At 54.1% G+C, this 20,228-nt stretch overlaps 1 protein-coding gene and 1 long non-coding RNA gene across 2 annotated transcripts in view; one reads left to right on the top strand and one right to left on the bottom strand.

Annotated features, from left to right (window-relative positions):
- The first annotated feature begins 482 nt into the window (after positions 1-482).
- LOC141540239 (uncharacterized) lies at positions 483-4,062 on the top strand. Its single transcript, XR_012481495.1, has 2 exons — positions 483-1,468; positions 2,155-4,062. It is a non-coding gene; the product is annotated as an uncharacterized LOC141540239 (long non-coding RNA).
- The window catches only part of CASTOR2 (cytosolic arginine sensor for mTORC1 subunit 2), a 68,636-nt gene continuing 51,736 nt past the window's right edge, over positions 3,329-20,228 (bottom strand). Inside the window, exons 3-9 of the mRNA XM_074264001.1 lie at positions 15,390-15,583; positions 14,751-14,883; positions 14,448-14,571; positions 12,315-12,425; positions 11,644-11,726; positions 11,159-11,253; positions 3,329-11,071 (exon numbers count right to left, since the gene is read on the bottom strand). Of these exons, the coding sequence (XP_074120102.1) occupies positions 11,006-11,071; positions 11,159-11,253; positions 11,644-11,726; positions 12,315-12,425; positions 14,448-14,571; positions 14,751-14,883; positions 15,390-15,583 (806 nt within the window). The 3' untranslated portion in view covers positions 3,329-11,005. The remainder of the gene's footprint in view (positions 11,072-11,158; positions 11,254-11,643; positions 11,727-12,314; positions 12,426-14,447; positions 14,572-14,750; positions 14,884-15,389; positions 15,584-20,228) is intronic.

Here is a 20,228-nt window from a genome sequence, read left to right as displayed (position 1 = left end):
GGCGCAACCTCAGCCCCGGCCCCGGAGAACGCCCCAGAACCTGGTTAGGGGAGGACAGGACTCGGGACTTCTGAAAGCCTGTGAGCTAGATGAAACCACATTTCACTATAGTTTTTCTAAATATAAAAATTATATGTCAAATAGAACATGTCGCATTTGATTCTAAAGATGACAAGAAGACACCGAGTATGAGCTTTTTTGGATCACAGCTTACTATATAGGAACGACAGTTTCTGACCAGTGATGGAGTGCATCTAACTATATATTAAGAATGTGTATTTGGTCTTTTTTTTTTTAATTAATAAAAATAACAACTAAAAAAAATAATTATTATAAATATATATTATATATATATTTATATATATATTATATATATAATATATTATATATAATTTATTAATAATTAATTATTAATAATATATAATAATATATAATATATAATTATTAATAATATATAATAATAAATATATATAATAATTTATTTATATATATATTATATATAATTTTTATTTTGTGCACATATAACCATTTTGAGGCATTTTGGTTTCACTAGACAGCTAAAGGGGTCTATGATCCCTCCCCAAAGGTTGGGAACCCCTAATCTTAAATTGGTATAGAATACCCCAATCTGACACCCTACTTTATGCCAGGACATGATTTTTAGATCTATACCTATAAAATAGGTATACAAATCAAACATTCACTAGGGAGTTAACAAGTCAGGGCATTATGTGAGTAGGTATAATAAAGGCTTTTAAGATTACACGTGGCTGTTCTTGAGCGCGCTACCGGTTATTAAGCTATAGATTCAAGAAATCGTGGCCAGAGACCTTTGAAGGCCTCAGAGGAGGCGAGCCGGGTAGAGTTGACACTGCAAAGGTCAGTGGTCAAAAGTACTCTGTTGGGCCTAGGACAGACTGGTAATTGTAACTGCCAGGAGGGCATGTTACAAATCATGATTTTGTGACCTCCACATTCAGTTATGAGACCCCATACGAGGTCACGACCCACAGTTTGAGGAACTAGGGTCCATACTGTGCCCCTTTAAAAATAATGGCTGATTAATGTTACATTGAATTCTCACAATTACTGAGTACCAAAATTAACAAACATAATAAAGTAAGAAAAATTTTAAAAAATGATTAGACTCATTGGTTTCTGGTAGCATGTCCTATGGTCATCACCTTTAGTATTCTATAGTAGAACTGTGGCTAGACAGCTATTTGAGAGAGCATTTATTAAGCACTTACGGTGTGCCAGACTACTAAGTGCGAGTCTGCTGTGGTTGACTGTTAAATCCTCCCATTTGTTTGATTTGGTCACAGGGGTATTAATATGTTGGCAACATCCAAGACACATTTCATCTGGTCCTTGGAAACTTCACAAAGGCTCTTAAGGGGCCGGGTCTTATTTCGATCTCGTCTGTGCGTGTATGAAATCCCTCCCTCCCTCTTCATCAGCGGTGAAGGTAACTAGCTTAAGAAAATCCCACAAAGGCAGGGCCGTGTTCTGCACACGTGGGCATGGCTCCGGCCTGTTGCTAAATTCGAGTGTTAACATTTATGCCGTAGAACTCTACAAAGCGTAGAAACCAGAGTGCGACTATTTTGTGATTGTACATACTATGGTAGGAAGAGGAATCCTGAAGGACAGGAAAATGTGTCCCAATTCATGTTGCCTATATGTATGCCTCAATCCACTTCCCTCCCACCTGGCTCTGGGAGTGCTCATGGAGTGTACTCCCACCAGTGGACGTGAGAATGATGGGTAATTACTGCAGTGACTGTTGGGTAAATCTCGTTCTATGGCTGATTGTGACAGGAAGGTGTGCCCATTGGGCTAATGAGCCTGGAGTTCACTCCCCTTAAAACCCTGCAAATAGTAATAGCCAGGGCCCAACTTCCCAGTGGTCTTAGGGGTGGGAAAGACATATCCTCCCAGTTCTGCCTTCCTCCTGCTAAATAGTTATTCTAACCTATTCTAATCTCCTTCCTCCTCCTTCTCCTTCACTTTAATAAGGAACCTGGTGGACTGAATGTCGGCTTAGAAAAGCACATACTAACATTATCTACATCCTGTTGTGTCTTTTGTTAAATATTTCCCGTTGACTCCAATTAAAATGACATTTTAATCTCATCCTGCCTCGCTCCCCAGAGTCTCCTGTTTGACTCAGGGTTAGCCACTGCAGACACAATGGAGAAAGGATGAAGAAGGCACCCAGCTTTGGAGATCATTACAAGAGGAGAGCTGCCTCCTTTCCAGGTCCATCCCTCTTGGATTTCTTGACTGGCCAAGACCCAACAAAAGGCCCTCACTGAGATTCTTCCATCTTCCCATCGGCACTTACTCAGATCCAATGCCCAGTCATCAGGGGCCACCATCCCTGCCTCCCGCCCCACTCCATCCTGCATTTGGAGGTTGTTGCTCCGCTCCCTGAAACTGGACTCCTTGGTGCTGCCTTTAAAAATCTGGTCCCTGTACCTACTTCAACGCTTGTGGACGTGAGAATTCAGCCCCCATGTGGGGGATGCTCTGGGGCTGGTCACAAGCTTCCTGAGCCCGGCTTCTCATCTATATAACTATATAACTAGTAACGAAGTGCTTACTGTTAAGCTTAAAGTTTTATTATACTTAAATATGTTTATTGATGAATACTATTTGGGATGCTGACTCTTCAGGTTTGCCGTGAGGTCTATGGCTGGTTGTCCTGCATCCTGGAAGGATATAAATGCCCGCATTGGCCTGGGAGACCTTGGACAATTTAGCCCCACATTGCAGACTCTGTGTTAATTCTGTCCTGGTACCACGTCACCATTCCTATAATAGGAAGTAAACTTGAACTTCCTCCCAGAAATGACATAGGTTAAAGACCGTTAGCCATTATTTAGAGTTGAGAGGACCTGAATTCAAATTCTGATTTTGCCACATTCTTGAATAACCTCAGCAGTCATTCAGGACCTCAGTTTCCCCATTTGTAGAAGGTTGGATCAGTTGGCTTCTGAAGTTTTTCTAGAGCTAGAATCCCAAAGGGAATAGTGGGGTGAGACCCGGGGCAGGGAGAGCTCAGGGACTTCCAAGATGGGGGCAGAAGGGGCCCTGGATCAGGGGTGATACGGGTCCCGGTGGCTACTAATAGTTTCTGCTTCCAGAGGGCTCTGAAGTCCCTTCTCCTAGATGCACCTCCAGGGAACTGATGGATTCATTTCCTCTTCTGGGGTGTTCCAAGAGTGGGCGGGAAGGGGGGGGGGAAGAAAAGGGGCATCTTGGAAAGACACTGCCACGCCTTGCTTTATTTTCATCGGTTTGATCAGTACAAAAGCAGACAGTGTTTGGTTAATTTGTTTTTCTCCATTTTAATTAACACTTTACAAAGTACAAAATATACTGTCATTTGTTTGGGGACATTAGGTATTTTTTTCCTCTTTCTCTCTCCGTTGTACAGTACGTGAATCTCCAGGATTTTTGTTTCTCTCTACCCAAGACCCCCAAAGAAACGGGAGGACGCAGGAGGAGGGGGAGCCCTGACTACCCCCACTCGTCCACCCGCCAACCTTCCCGTCCATCCCAACCACAAGGCCAAGATGCTCCAGAGTGGCTGATGCTGGTGGTAGAGCCATTGGGCTACTCGGGGATGGTCCTAGCCAGGGGCTCTGGGCTGGCAGGTCTTCAGGAGGGAGGGGACAGAACACAAGAGAACGGGGGACGGACGGGACAGCAGCCGGAGAACGGGGAGCTGCGTCCCGTCATTTCAGGGCCATGAAGCGTTATGGGGGTAGCGAGCGTGGGAACCCCTCAGACACCAATTCCTAGCCTGGGCTTGTTTTGGGGACATAACTGTGTCCCTGTGCCAGTCTATATCCAGAGCGTGGCTCCGGAGCTTTCCATAGGGAGGGATGGAGAGCAATTGGCCGGTCACAGGGAGGAGGTCCGAGGTGAGGTAAGGAAGCCAACCGGGTCCCTCGATCTGGCCTTCATCCAACTGACATCACAAAGGGCGAACCCTCTTCCCCAGACCAGAAGCTCCACAATGTCCTCCCCTTGCCCTCCTCCCTCTTACCCAGATGGTGGGAGGAGAGGGGACAGGTTGGAAAAGGAAAATAGCTCGTTGGACTGAGCTCTCAGAAGGAGCGGAGGTTTGGGGATGGAAGATGGGAGAGGTCCACGTTCCCCACCTGGTGGTGGGAGGGATGGGCTGAATGGATGGACAGGCACCATAGCTGGAGGAGGGGACAGAGGGCGCCCCTTCTCCAAGGACTCAAAGCAACTACAGCCCCAAGTCTTTAAAAGGGGGGGGGGGGCTCTGAAAGAGGGATGAGGTAACACGAGCAACCCGGGCTGATGAAGGACATTTAGCCAGCCCTTTCTCCCATCTCGGACATGAACTTTCTGGCCCCGCTACAGTACTTATTTGGAAAAAACGAACAAAACCAAGTGCATCCTTCCCAGAGGTAGAAGGGGTGCACACACCCACCCAGTGTGCAAAGCATCCCGGGGCAGTGGGTGGGCGAGGGGCTCGGGGACTCTGGGGGAGCCCAAGCACAGAGGGATCCCGGGACATCACTGGCCACTAACTCTGTGAACTCTGTGGACTCCGCTTCCGAGCAGCCAGCCAGGAGGCCGTACCTTCCCCCACCCCCACCCCCACCCCCAGAGAGTAAATCAACATTTTGGCCACTCCCACAAGGCAAAAGTATACAACAGGCCCTTGTCCACCTGCCCACTGCTCGGAGAACGCCTCCAAGAGGTCTGATTTTGGCTCATCCTTTTCCGAGAGGACCGGCTTTCCTCCCTCTGACCAGGGAGTTCTCAGTCCATGCGCCAACCAAGGCATTTTCTGGTAGCCCACGAGAACGAAGCACCGGACCCTTCCAGGTGACCCCACTGCTGTGGAACCACGGCGCACCCCCCAGCTCCGGCCTAGAACCCAGCGACGGGCTCTGAATGTGAGCTCTTACCCCTCCCACTGCTTCTAGGCTGATGGCGAACATCCTAGAAGAAAGCGGCTCCTGGAAGGGGGAGAGGCAGGGGCCTAGCCGGGGTTAAGGTGCCATTCACTGCGCCCTCCTCCCCCCCCCCATCCATCACACATCAGGCTCTGACTACGGACACTTGGCTCGAGAGAGACCCCTCGTCCCGGAGCCCGCCTGCCCCATCCCCCACGTCCGAGAAGCGCACCCCAAAGCACACACAAGCGCTTCTAGCCCCCTGCTCCTGCCTTCCCCTCATCGCTCCGGAGGGCAACAACAGAACACGCTGCGGCCTTGCATCAAATATATATATTCATATATATGTCTATAAATAGGAAAATGGTTGGAGGCCGTGGCAAGGCTGCCCTCAGTCACGTTCCCTGGGAAGATGGAAGGAGAGAGACATTCAATTTGTCTTTTTGTTGTTATTAACTTAAGGATCGCTAGGAGGAGACAGGATGATCCGGACTCGAGCTTCTGCGGGAGAAGGACCTGAGGTCGAGCAGGGAAAGAGGCGGGCCCAGCCCGCCAAGACAGACAAACGCTCACGTCCACACACAAACCACAGCACGAGACATCACTCTTTCCCTCGGAAAACAACGCCCGTCGCAGAAGCCGTTCTGTCCAGTGTCTGGGGAAAGAGGGGGAGGGGAGGGGGACTACATTTCAAATGGCTTTCAAGCTAGATCCCGGGATGGAGCAAGATGGCTTCCGATTCAAAATGGCGGCCGTCTCAGAAAGCAAACCAATCAGGCGGCGATCCTGGACCTTCTCCAACCCTGATCCCCTCCGCTCCCAAGCCAGCGCCCCAAACACTTTCTGAAAATGGTAATACTTGTAGCCTAAGAATCTTGCAACAATTCCATGGAGATAGGGAAGATCCCCTCCCAGGAAGCACCACCCGCTGCCGGCCAACCCGTCCCCTTTGGGTCACAGCGGCCACTCGGAAACACTGTTAGGGGCCCGTGAGTGGTTCCAACCTCAAGGTAAAGCCGGCCCTTTCCCAGGCACTAATAGTCTTAAACAGGCCACAAAAGGGGTCAATAAGGCCACCTGCTGAGCCCAGCCCCCCTGGGGTGGGGTGAGAGGTGCGCCCCTCCCCCTCTCCTGGGCAGCCCTGGGGGCACAGAAGTAGATGGCGAGGGGAAGGAGACAGGCCCCGCTCCCAAAGCAGCCTTTAATCCTCCTGTCTTCCTCAAAGAAAGTAGGTGGAGAATGGGAGGGAGAGAAGGGTCACCAGGCCCCCCGGACGGGACTGAGCACGGATGGGGGCTTCCCTCCGGCCCTAGAGAACTGCAGAGGAGAGCAGTGACAGGAGGCCTGACACTTACTGAGGGAGCGAAGGACTCGGTGAGGCTGAGAGAGGGGCGTTAAGACAGCTTAACTGAAGGTTTCACACCCGGGCGGTCTCTTCTTTTTCGGCCCTTTCTGGCCTCCTACACAAGGCTTCTGATGGTGGAACCAAATAAAGGCGCCAGGTCAGTGTGCCACTGGGGGCCCAAGAGCGTCTTCTAGCTAAGCGCTAGCCCGCCCAGACCCGGCCTGCTGTGACCGAGCCTGCAGGGCTGGAACAAGGCCGAGGCCTTCTCTGGGTCTCTAACCTGGGACCTTCCCCTTCTGCCAAGTCCCCTGGGGGAGCCTGCACGCCCCCTCCCGACCTCGTGCCCCATAAAGACTGCTCTGTCCACTTCTTCCTGCCAGGACACCTGAGGCTCCTCAGGAAACTGCCAGTCCCTCAGCTGCGAGGCGTAAATCAGGAGCACGCAGCCCAGCCCATCTCGGCCTTTCCCACAGCGCCAGCCTGGGCCTCTGGGGCTGGGCGTGGGCCGCTTCCTCTGGCCCGTCTGAGGTGAGATGAGGGGAATGAATGGGTGACCTCAGGGCAGGACGGGCGCCAGGGCCCACCCCGGGAGGGACGCCCGCGGGAGTCCAGAACTCAGCTCCCTACAGGACTCGGGTGACGAGACAACGGCCCGAGCGGCAGCAGGTGCCGCGGGGCAGAGTGGCGGGAGAAGCTAAGGAGGTAGAAATGTGTGCGGCCCTGAAAGGGGCGGTTATTTTGAGGGTGGGATGCTTTGGGGGCAGGGGGGTGGGAAGGGGCAGAAGGAGGGGGCAAGACTCCACCCGCCGTCACGAGAGACGCTGCCCGCCGCCAGTCCATCCCCGGCCTGGCCTCCTCGCCTTCCTGCTCTGAACACCCAGAGCCGATGGGGGCAGCTGGGCACACCCTGCCTCTGATGTAGGGAGTGCAAGAGGAAGAAGACCCTCGTCCGTGTCCCCCACCCTCGTCCAGGCTGGGGCCGGGGCAGGTGGGGCTTTCCCACGCGGTCTGGGCCGCACGGCCCACCGCCCTCCTCTCCCTGGGCCAGTTGTGACTCGGCCAGGGTCATCGGCGAGAGTGAGTCCCATTCAGAGACTGCCCTCGGAGGGGCCGGCCAAGAGGAGGCGGAGGAGGAGGGAGACGGCCGAGCAGAAACGGGCCCTCCGGTCACCCCCACAAAGCAGGAGGAGCCCCCTCCCCATGAGCGGGCGGGATCTGGGCTCGGGGCCCCGGAGAGGAGGCAGCAGACAAGGGCTACTAATCCCATCTTGTCTGAAAGAACAACGAAGATTAAACTACTCAGAAGCTACGGGTTCATACACACTCACGACCCCCCTCCCCCCAAAACAACCCCAAACCACAGCACCCTTTTTCAAGCAGGCAAAACGAAGCGCCCGCCGTCTCCTGGGACCTCCGAGGGCGGCGTGAGCCTCGGTTCGGCGCCCGCAGAGCCCGGGAGGCGATGGCCGCCGGGATGTCCTCCCGACTCAGCCCATCAAGGGCGTCCTTTCCTGAAAAGGACCAGTCTGACAACAAGAAGAATATTAAAAGGGAAAACGGAGGAAAACCTGTCCCTAGGTCGGTTACCAAGAGCCATTCTTGGGGGGAAGAGGAAGGAAAGCCCACCCTCCTCCCAGACGTAAGGGAAAATCCTATTCCACACCAGAGCTGGGGTGCCGCGGGGCCCCCAACGCAGCAGGGGAGGGGGGCGGCCACATCACTACACACCCCCGGGAGTGCCCCCCACCCCCCCAACAAGCCCCCCAGGCTCAGGGGCCCCGTCTGACTGACCGGACGCGACGGCGGGAGAGGGCGGGACGGCGAGCCCAGTGGCTACGAGACAAAGAGACAAGGTCAGAGAGCGGCTCGAGCTCCGCGTCACGGGCCCACTCTGACCCCAGGCGAACTGTGGCTGCTGGTTGTTTGACATCAGGTTTGAAAAATCCGTACGGCTTATCTAAATAGTTGTATTGCCCATAGATTTGAATTAAAAATAGAAGGTGACTGTGTGGGCACGTGGCGGCACGCGGACCGGGAGGGGGCCCCGCGGCGGGGCCCGGACCCCCAGGAGCCTCTGCGACCGGATGTGTCCGAAGCGCGCGTCCGCACCCACACACTCACGGTATATATTAACATATATATATATTGCTCAGGTATATACGCTATTTACAGCATATATATATATATTTATATATCTCTATCAACATAAAACACAGGTATTTATATGTGTGTCCACCGGGGGAACACGGCGCGTTCTGAGGGTCTGGACCGAGGGACACGCGGGGGGAGCGAGGGGAGGAACACGGGGGAGTCAAAGGAAGAGCAAAGGGAGAGCGTGGGGTTGAGCGGGCATCTGAGGGGCCAGAGTTCTCACTTCCCTGCCCCTCTGGGGACCAGCAAGGACTTGACAACTTTTGGTTATTTCAGTTTTGTGCAAAATCAAAGATGCTAATTTTCGAAGGGGGCGGGGAGGCTTCTGGGAGAAGACAAATCGAAATGGATCCCGCCGTGTATCCCGCGCCCTCCGCCATGCTCCTCTCCACCCCTTGCAAACAGCAGCAGGTTCAGGAAGAGACGGGGGGAGACGGCCACTGGCCCCTCTCTCTCCTCACCCCCCGGGGAGAAACTAGCAGGGAAGAAGGGTCTTCGCCATGTTTCTGAGCAACAGGGCAGCTCGGCCGACCTTGGCAAGAAGGGCATGGGGAAGGGCCGGGAGGCGGGGGCCTGCTTGGGGTCCCTCTGGGGTTGGTGTGGGCTGTCTCCTCCCACTTCTGGATGGAAACCAGAGCAGAAAGTCCGCGTCCCCGAGGATGCGTCTGCCACACGATGATACGCCCGAGAGCAGAGGGGGTTCGGGGGCCCGAGTCAGCCGAAACCCACCTCCCCCCACCTTCCTCAGCCTTCTCTTTGGTGTCCCGGGAGCACAGAGCCAAGCCGAGCACGCCGACCCCGGAATCTGGCTCGGGACATTGGGGCGCATTAGTCTGAGGGGGACAGAAGGCCGACGGGAGAGATGGGGGGTCCTCCTAACCCCAGCCTCAAAAGGGCTCCCCCCCCCCACGCCAGCAAATTAACTTCTCTAAAACAGCCTGAGTGCAAAAACACTTTAAATAAGAAACTAAAACAAAGTTCTCCTTTTCTCTTTCTATTAAGGCTCATTAAAGTGGCCTCTGAGTTCAAGTAATTGCTTGACGGATGCCACATAGTCTGGGCCGGGGAGGCGGGCAGAAGGTGGGAGGCCCGGGGACCGAGGGGGAGGCTGCTGGCCTCCGGAGGCTTCTCGCCTTCCCCTAAGAGCCGAGCTAGGGCTGGGGGAGGGGAGGGGCAGGGCCGGCCTCGAGGGACCACCGGGGGGCAGGGACTTGCTGGCTGTTACCTTGCACCCTCCAAGGATGGACAAACGCTTTTTTGGGGGGAGGGGGCAGAGCCTGAGAGCCACCGGGCCTCCAGCACCGCTTTTCTTGGGGGTGCCATTGTCTTACAGGTGGAAGCCGCTCAAGGGGGTACCCCAGGAGGCGGGAAGCAAAGATCCTTTGGGTGCTCTGGAGAAGGGAGGAGGGGCCACAGGGAAGGGGTGGGGTGGGCCACGGGGTCCAATATGGGGAGTTCTGGGAGCAGGCCGCAGGACCAACAAGCTCTGCCCTCCCAAGCAGGCGAAGCCTCTGTGGTCAGGGGCCAGCCGTGGTCGGGGGGGGAGGGGAAGAGAAGGGGTGGACCATCCTCGGGGCCATGGTCCGGGTCAGCCTCCATGCTACTTAACGTGAAGAAAGGCCGGTCTGGTGAGAGGCTACAGATGCTCTGGGAGGACAAGGCTGCTGGGCCGGCATTCCCAAGTACCTTTGGCTGTGGGGCAGGACGCAGGGAGGGGGGAGGCGATCCTCGGAGGGTCTCACGGAAGACCCTCAGCCTAGGGGACCCAGCAGCAGCAGCAGCAGGCCAAAGGGACCGGGAGGGGAAAATTAAAATCCCCCGACGGAAGGTCCTTGGTTAGACCCCCCCCCCGGCCCCGGAGAGCTCAGAAGGAAGATCTGGGGGTTAGAATTCCGGCAAAGCTGTGAGCAAGGACAGAACTATGTTTCCTGCCCCCCCTTCAGGCTGGCAGGGGATCCCTGGGCTCCAGCTCCTTCCAAAGACCGGGGAGACCGATGGGGCGCCCCCCCAGCCCCAGCTGAACCGCCTTGGGAGTGATTGGACGGGGTCCAAGGAAGGGGGGATGGGGAGTGAAAGGAGGAAACCAGAAGATCCGAGCCCGGGGCCTCCTCCCCCGAGACCCCCCAAAGCCAAGAGCTGGGCCGGGGGAGAACAAATCCGAGGCCCGCAGGGCCGGTCTGACGCCAGCCTTAGGAACAAATGAACCCTCCCTCCTCCGTCCACCGTCCCTGGCCAAGCGCGGCCTCTCACAAGATGGCGACGTCCGGCTCCACTGAGGAGAGGGGGGACAGCCAGGCGCCGGGCAGGCTGCCCCGTGAGTTCCAGAGAGGCCGCAGGCGTCCACCCAGCACACACCCAGAAGCCTTCTCTTCGGCCGGCCTCGGCCCTACGGCCCCAGGCCCCTTTGGGGCCCTTCCTTGCTGGCTCCGTCCCTGCTGGTCGTGACGGACCCTTTTCTGGTTTAAGAAATACTGTCAGAAGAGTGCTGGGGGTTGAGGGCAGGGGAGGAAGGCGGGGAGGGATGCACAGGGAGGCTGGGAGGGAAAAGGGGAAAGAAGGGGAGCTTCTAATGCTTCTCGGCTTGACTGACTTTCAAGGCATTGATGACGCCCTTGATGTTTTCTTCAGGTACCTGTGGGGGGGCAGGGGAAACAGTGAGACCGTGGGCCCCCCGCCCCGCCCCCCACTCCCTCACCCACCGGGCTGGTCGGAGACTCACCAATGCGTGGTCAAACTTAAAAGTACTGATGTAGTAGGCGGGGATGTCGGCGGCCGCCAAAGGCTCCGAGATCTGAGCGACGATCCCACATTCATCTAAGAACACAAAAGCCCGTCTGAGCCTTCCATGCCCCCCCCACAGGCCCCTGCGCCAGATACCCCTTGTGTGCTGCCCACGGGGGCCAGGACTCAGGCCCAGGGGCTTGAAAGCACCAGCACCAGCACCAGCACCAGCACCACCACCATCCTCCTCCTCCTTCTCCTCCTCTGCCTCCAGAGATGAGGACGAACGCTGAGGGCTAAGAAGTCCCAGAGCCGCTAAGCCGCCCCTGTGTCCTGGGAAGGCACTCCTGCCTTCCAGAATCCTCTCTCCTCAAGGTCCAGCTCTGATTACTTGTCCTTTGTTTATGACACCCATTTTACAGATGAGAACACTAGGGGTGGCCCGGCCCTCGGGAAGCCCGACAGGTGCTTGTTGCTGCTCACCAAAGCCGAGGGGCTGTCCTCCAATTCTCACCATCTTCCAGAGTTCTCCAGACGCGCTCGTGAACAACAGATTATTCGGGAACCTTAGAAAGGGACATGCGAGGCCTCCGTTAGCCAAGATGGCCTCCCCTGTGGCCGGGACTTCTCCCCCAGCCCCCTTTTCCCTGACCCCTAGACTGCCTGCTTTGGCCCAAGGCAGAGTGGTCAGTGATCGTATACAGCCGGCGTCCATCTCTGCTTCCCTCAACGACCTCAGTGTTTCAAATCTGCCTTTGACGCCATTCAAACTCCAGATGGGAAAGGTGGGATGGAGGGGCTTGTGGCCAAGGGGTCTCGCCTCCCCCCTCACCCCAAGCACCACAGTGAAAGGAGAGTCAAGACGAACAGTAACCGGCCTCTCGGACTCGGGCTCCTTCTCTGTACAGTCCGGAGACTGGAGGCTGGAGCTCTGAGCCCATAACCTGGAGCGGGAGGCCAGGACCCGGGTGCAGCCGGAGTCCCCGGGCCGGCCTGCTTCCCTTCGGGACCCGGGGCAAGGCTCTACCAGGCCCCTCAGTCCGACCAAGCCCTGGGGCTCAGCCTGGGTTTCCCGGCCCTCTCCCAGCCAGGAGGCTCCCGGGATAAAAGGACCAAGGGATAAAGACGCTCGGTAGTGGCGCCCGAGCCCTCACCTCTGCTGGGTCTGCACGTCCATCACCAAGGAGATGTAGCCCTCGATCAAGGAGAAGGAGAAGAAGCGGATGTGGCCGCAGTCCTCGCTGCTGACCACAGCCTCCTTCACTCTGCGGACACAGGGGAGAGGCTGAGCAGCGGGGGCAGAGACTGAAGGCCCCCCCCCCCAGACAAAAAGGCAAAGGCGTAAAGGTGACGGGGACCCAGCTGGGCATCTGGATCCCCGGTCCTGATCTGCACTCCCATCTCGGAGACTCGGTTTGCTTATCTATAAAATGGGGACACCATCTACACGCCTCAACTGTGAGGCTCTGCCTTTTGGTTCGTATGGTTCATTTTGACGGAATTCTGAAGGCCGCCTCTTGCTCTCCATCACAGCATCTTGGTGTTCAGAGTATGGGGTGTGAGGTGCACAGAGCCAGTGGTAAGACCTGAATCCGGCTCTTCCAGGCCCTTGGGGCCCTGACACCAGCTCACTACTCACTCAGCAGCTGCCTCCCAAGAAACTAGCTTTTTACCCTCTTACATTTAATATTCTGTGGCCTACTACCAAACCTGAAAATGTTGTGCAACACATAAGACATCATGCTATACAGCCATATAATAAGAACACGGACATGAATATCTGATACAATTGTGCATATGTTAATTATGTATTACGTAATAATATGACGTATATTTAATGATCAATTTGTCAGGGATTTTTGTAATTGCGTTGCTATGAAGCCCTCCGCTCTAGGCTCTGGGAAATAATTTCTGGACCAACTCCACTATGAAAGGATGAATGGGATGACCGCCAAACTGGTCCCACCTGGTTTGGATTTTTTCCCTCCTGCTAGATACTTTTATTTTGCTTGAGGACGGCATCTTGGCTCAGGAAACCCACATATGAGCATGAGGTCTTGCTCTTGTTTTTTTTTGTTAAATATTTCCCAGTTACATTTCCCAGATTTGGGGCCACTTGGGAATCACTCATTGGAGAGCGATGGAGATCCAACATCCCTGTCTAAGACGGTGAGTATTACGTCAGATGCTGAGCTATCCCGGAGATCCTGAAACCAGTTTGGACCAAAAATCCAATCCACAGAACCAAACACGTCCCCAAAGAATTGTCTTTTTTCTTTTTTTTTTTTTTTTAAGCTTTTTATTTACCAGATATATGCAAGGGGAATTTTACAGCATTGACAATTGCCAAACCTTTTGTTCCAATTTTTCCTCTCCTTCCCCCTCCCCGAGATGGCAGGTCGACCAAGTTTTTTTTCTTTTTGAGGCTGGGGTTAAGTGACTTGTCCAGGGTCACACAGCTAGGAAGTGTCCGAGAACAGATTTGAACTCGGGTCCTCCTGATTTCAGGGCTGAAATCCAGGCGCCCCCTAGCTGCCCCTGGCAGGTCGACCAAGTATTATTTTTTTCTACACAGTATTTTATTTTTCCAAATACATGTAAAGCTAGTTTTCAACATTCATTTGGGCAAAACTTTGGGTTCCAAATGTTTTTCCCGACCTTTCTTCTCTCCCCACTCTCCAAGTAGCAAGCAATGATATAGGTTAAATAAGTACCATCCTTTTAAGCATATTTCCATAGTTGCCATGTTGTGCAAGAAAAATCAGATGAGGGGGCAGCTAGGGGGCGCAGTGGATAGAGCCCCAGCCCTGAATTCAAGAGGACCTGAGTTCAAATCCGGTCCCAGACACTTAACCCTTCCTGGCTGTGTGACCCTGGGCAAGTCACTTAACCCCAGCCTCAGAAAAAAAATTTACATTTTGCTCAAGGTGCACCTACTATGTGCTAGCACTTCCTCCGGCGGAACGATTCATGCCATTTAAACTTGTTAAGCACTCTTGTCAGTGCTGAATTGCTTCTCCAGGAGCCCTTTGGGGTCTCTTGGCAGAGCCCCTGCATGGCTTGCCATTTCCCCTCCAGCTGACTTTGGGGGAGGGTCTGCCCGGGGTCACCGGCTGCTAAGTGTCTGAGGCGGTTTGAACTCATGAACATGACTCCTCCCGGCCCAGAGCGGGGTGCGCTTTGGCGCCCCCTAGCTGCACCACTTGGGCCACCTCCCCATCAGAAGTGGGGTCTCCCCCATCAGGGCGGGGCTCTCGCGGCCTTCCCCCTCTGGGGCCAGAACGTACCCATTGGAGTAAAACATGACGTCCATCAGGAGGGTGGCCACGGTGGGGAGCGTGTCGGGGTCCAGGCTGGTGACACAGAACATGTTACTGGGGCTGGAGAGAGGGTGAATGACGGGCCTCTGAACTGCGAGAGACAGAAAAGATCCGAAGGTTGATAAACTGGCCGGACATTAAAGCCCCGCCCCGCCCCCCACGAAGAGGGACCCTGGAGGCTGGCGGGGAGACCCCCACTAAGTGCGAGACTGTGGACCGCAGGCGAGCGCTGGGCTAGGCTGGCCCTCCTCCCCCACTGCCCGCTCTTACCCATCTTGGGTTTTACGAAGCCATTGGTGACGCCCAGGTTGTCGGCCGCCACCGTCTCCCCGTTGACCACCCGAAGTATGGTGAACTCGGCCGCCAAGGTGTGTGTGACAAAGGGCAGGTCCCGCTCGCGCACCTGCGGGGGACAGGCGGGGGGTTGGGGCACAGTTCGGGGACGGGCGCAAGGAGGGTGCTGAGTCCCCTCCCCGTGTAACACGGAGCCCCTCAGCTTCTCGGCCGCTCCCGACAATCTTGTGACTTCAGTCAGTAGAGTGGGAAAAGCTCGGCCCCCCTCCCCGGACTTCTCCCCAAGCCCCTTGTGTCCAGCAAGGAGAGTCCGGGGCAAAGAAGCTGGAGGACTCCCCAGTGCCAGGCTGTGGGCAGAGGGAAGGCAGGAAACCCGCTTACATGGGCCTTCCAAAAACTTTGTAGTTTCTACCCAAATTCTGTTCAGCAGACACGCCTGCAAATAAAATGGCAACCCAGGCTCTAGCTTTGTTTTTAAGGGGTGGGGGGGGGAGGCAGAAAATGAGAGTTGTATTATTTTTAGGGGGCAGAAAAAGAAGGGCTTGTTGGGAAATGATCTCAAAGGGGATGGAATCAGTTAAAAAAAAAAATCAGCAAATCCTAGCCGGCGCTCACCAAGATGAAGTCAGTCTGATAGGTAGAAAGCATGAAGACCGAGATGTTCTGGTCGGCCAGCGGGGCGATGACGGACTTGGCGATCTTGGTCACGCCGATGGGCTGGGAGCTGGAGAAGCTCCCCCCGCCGGACACCACGTTCAAGGCCAGCCATGTCGCGTCGGCCACGCTGAGTTGCTCCGAGGAGGGCAGCTCTGTAAGGAAGAGAGGCCTGGGCTAAGGGTCCGGCGGCTGGTCCTGGAAAACATGATCCTGTCCCCAGGCCCGTCCCCTACAACCTCGTTCTTCCCATGACCTACTCCTCCATTCTACCGTAGTCACAACGATGGTCTCTCCCTCCCTTCACCGTGCTCTCACCCACGGGTTCTGAGCCTTCCACATTCGCCACGGGGCGTTTCTCCAACTGGTCAGTTTGTTGTCAGTCCAGGTGCCCTCCTCCTCACCTTGACCACCATTTCTCCCCCCCCCCCCAGGCCATCTCCCTTACCCAACTCCTTGACTTTTTAGTGCATTAGTTCTAGTGGATGCTCGGCTCTCTGCCATCTTGGACTCCCTCGTCCCACGCCCATCACAAAACCCTGCCGGGGACGGACTGCCACCATGAGCACCCTGTGCTCTACCCCACGTTGTGGACTGGAGAAAGTCCGTTACCAAGAGATCCAGCCCCGACTGGGTTATTGCCCCACTCTCCACTACGGCTATTCCAGACCTTTCTCCTCAAGCCTTCCGTGGTATCCCCTCAGGTCCCTTATACTTCATAGAAAAAAAAAAACAAGCTTTTGACTGGGAGCCTTCTTCCTCCTCTTCCTCATGTCTGACCACTCAGACGCTTTCCATCAACCAATAACTGTAAGTTCCTACTGTGTGCCAGGCCCTTTGACAAACAAAATCAATCCCTGATCTCAAGGAGTTTGCATTCTATTAATTCATTCAATCCAACCAATATTTGTTAAGCTCCTACTATGTGCCAGGCCCAGTGATGGCCACAAATATTCCAGGGGGAGGGGGAATCGAACGAGGTGGCACGCCCAAGCCTCTCGTGGGTGTTTAAGGGGGTCGCTCTTGACTCAGAGCTGGGGGACAACCTCCCCTCTGCTGCAATGAGGGCTTAGTCAGCTTCTGCTTGAAGTCATGGGGGAGGAGACACTTGGAAATGAGTGCCAAGAATGGGGGCTCTTTCCCCCCCTCTACCAGGGAGCCTTCGGAGGCTTCTCAGAAGAAAATTTTTGGTTTCGGGGGCAATCAGGTGGTAAGTGACTTGTTCAGAGTCACACAGCTAGTCCGTGTTGGAGGTTGGATTTGAACTCAGCTCCTTCTCGACTCCGAGGCCAACTGGGATTAAGTGACTCGCGCAGGGTGGAACAGTTTGTGTCTGAGGCTTGATTCGAACTCAGGCCTAGTGCCTTATTGCTTAGCGCCAACTAGAATAGTTTCCCAAGTGTATAAAATACATTTAAAGAAAGTAATCACATTGAAATATACTTCCTATCCATGTTGGAAAAATTACCCATGTGTATGCTTTGTAAATAAAAAGCCCAAAATAAAAACGAAATCTAGGTTTCCCAAATTTTAAACGATGAAAAGGTTTAAGGCTTTCCAGAAAGTAGCTCCCCTCCTGATACAGTCTTTCAGGAACCCTGCCCCATGTTCCCTAAGTGTTGGTTCCCTCTCACTCTCTGCACCCCAACACCCATGATTACTAACCCCTCGCAGCGCCACAAAGCACTTTACCAAACCCCATTTGACCTTCCCAACCACCTTACAGGTGGGTGCCTTTATTGTTCTCATTCTCACATACGAGGAAGCTGAGGCAGTTGAAGTGACTTGCCGGGATCACTTATGTCTAAGGATCTGAGGCTGGATCGGGGCCTGCCCACTTCTAGGCCTGGCGCTCTGCCCACTGGACCACCCTGTGCCTTCTCCTGCTCTGGGTGAGACTGTAAGCTCCTTGTGGACAGGCCCTGACTTCCACCCTTCTCTTTCTGCCCCTGGAGCAACCTCCCTTCCCGGCCTCCTCCAGAACAGGGAGGTCAGGAAGCCAGGAGGAGACATCCAGTGTGGGTATTTTTAGGCTGCCCTTATATAAGTGGGTGATGGGGCCAGGCTTTCCTCCCCTCAGATTCAGCTGAGCAAAGGAATTGCCAGCCTGCCTACGCCGGGCAGGTGCATGGGGGGGGGGGGGGGGGAGGCTCTGAGGGCAAGCCCAGGCCCGATTTTACTCTGTGCAGGGAATCAAACCAATAAGATGAGCCTGTGAGACAGACAAGTCAAGTGGAGCTGAACTCTGGCCTTGGGGAGAATTTGTGGGACCCCAAATAGAAACCCAATGTATTTATTGCAACATTAAAGGGGTGCTAAGATGGTAGAGAAGAAACCCCCCCATGTGTAGGACACCTCAGTGCGCAGGACCCCCATTGTGTAGGATTCCCCCAGTGTGCAGGAGCCCCACTGCCAGGGAAGTCCAGCTGTATTATTCAGCATCTCCTAGGCCCCCGATCCAAAGCTAGGGAAGGCAGCCGAGAACAAACACTGGAGCCTTTCTTGTCCTCGGTGAGCTTATGTTCTGCCGGGGTAAACAACACCACAAAGATCTGGGGGTCTCGGCCCCTTTTCTCCAACTTTCAGTGCTAGAAACTGCCCCCTCACAAAATCAATACAAGGTCACTGGAAGGGCCAGGGCAGTTCTGGGGTCCGGACAGGCGTCGGAAAGGAGGTCCAGTAAGAATTAAAGCCTGCCAGAGCCGGAAGGGATGTGTCTGTTTTATAAATTAAAGATTATTATAGATTATAGATTTAAAACACACACACACCATTTCATAGGGTCACAAAAATGGAAGGGCAATGATCTCATTTTACAAATGAGAAAACTGAGTCCCAGTGATTCTGCAGGATCCCTGCCCCACCAGTGCGCAGGCCAGTCTTTGGGACCAAGCGCAGAGGTGGGGGCAACAGAGCTGGACCCTCCCCTCCTCATTTTACAGACAAGGAAACTGAGGCCTAGAGAAAGGACCACAGCTGGGCTTGGTCCCATTCAGCCTGCTGGCAGTGCCCCGGGCCCGCTCTGCCTCGGGGTCCAGGAGCGGGAGAGGGGAATCTTCTGACTCTCAGCTATTTTGGGTTCCTTAGATGGGCTGCCGAGGCTCTCTCCCTCTGAGTCAGGTGCTTCCTACCCATTCCCTGCCAAGGACAGTCAGAGGGAGCAGGGGCCGAGCATGTGCTTCTTGGAGGGGAAAATCTAGCCCATTCCAAGGCTAAAAAGGCTTATTTTTGTCACAGCCCGTCCCCAGCCCTGAACCCGGCCGCTGGGGCCGGCCTGTGAGTGGGATGCCAGGGTCCCAGCTACTCCTCATTCATTAGGGTGCTCGGGCGCAGCTCTGAGGGAACCTCTCCTCCAGGAAGCCTGCCCTGCTTTTCCACCTCCCTCACTCCTTAAGTCTTTTCTCCGTTCCTCTCACTTATTTAATGCCTTTTCTGTCAGTCTGTCTGTCTCCCCCCTGCCCCCACAGCAGCTTTTCTGTTTAGACTTCTTTTTTCCAAGGCCAGCCACCCCCTTCCTATTACAACCAGGGATATCAGACCATGGAAAGCTCAGCAGAAATGTAAAAACAATGCCAGGGAAGTTCAAGAGACCCCCCCGGCCTTTGCCAGGGCCACAACCAAGGTGGGCCGGGGGAAGGGGGAGACAGAACCTGCTCTCCCGGTCCTGCCTGATTCTGGACAAGAGCAGACACCAGGATCCCCATGAAGAGATTTAAGATTTTATGCAATCTGCAGACTATCTGTCAAAAGGCAAATGCTCGAACGACAGGGACCAGCCGTGCTAATGGGAGGAAAATGAAATTCTGGAGCTACCCCATCTTTTCCTGTGGGACGCCTTTGCTCACAGAAGCCGCAACCCCTTCAAGCTGAAATACTCTGGACTTTAATGAGATCACTTAATCTGACTTGTTCCATTTACAAATGGGGAAACTGAGGCAGACAGACGCTAAGTGGCTTGTCCAGGCTAACCACTAAATTTCTGTGGCTACTAGCTGTCTGAGGCGAGAGTTCGTAATGTTTTGGGGGTCACGGATCCCCATCTCCTTGGCAGCCTGGTGACCCCCAAGGCCACAAAATGAAATATATAGATTGTAAAGGCAGCCTGTTCTATTGAGAGAATTATTGATGTACAAATACATGGTAAAATGACGGTGCCATAAAAATGATGATTATGAACACTCCAGAAAAACTTGGGAAGTTTTGTTTGAACAGACGCAGAACCAGGAGGATATTTAGCATCACTGAAAATGTGGAAGCCACTGGGGTGCAATGGCTACAGCGCTGGGCTTGGAACCAAAATTCAAATCCTGCTGTGGGCAGGATTTACTCGATGTGTGACCCAAGTCATTGAAGTGCTGTTTGCCTCAGTTTCCTCAGCTATAAAATGGAGATAATAATAGCATCTCCTCACAAGGTTGCTTGAGGATAAAATGAGTTAATTTACTAAAATGCTAGTTATTGTCCTTATTAAAGGCAAAATGGCCTCAAGAGACCTTTAAATTCTGATCAATCTATGTGGAATCCAGACCGCATCATGACCCGGAGGGTGCACCCGAATTTGAACCCAACTCTACTTCTTACTAAGCAACTCACTTCCCTCTGAAAATGACTGGACCGGGGGTCAGGTTTCGTGCCTTTAGAAGCTTGACCCTCAACAAAAAGCGGCTCCAGGCGATCCCAGCAATCTGCTTGTGGGGACGATGGATGCTGAAGATGCAATTAAAACTGCTTAGAGAGGATCACCTGAGCTGGCTATTTTTCAGGTCACTGAATGTTCCACACGATTTCTCTCTGGCATTT

Source organism: Sminthopsis crassicaudata, chromosome 4, assembly GCF_048593235.1.
Source record: "Sminthopsis crassicaudata isolate SCR6 chromosome 4, ASM4859323v1, whole genome shotgun sequence".
Classification (NCBI taxonomy): domain Eukaryota; kingdom Metazoa; phylum Chordata; class Mammalia; order Dasyuromorphia; family Dasyuridae; genus Sminthopsis; species Sminthopsis crassicaudata.
This window is presented reverse-complemented; position numbering and strand designations above follow the sequence as displayed.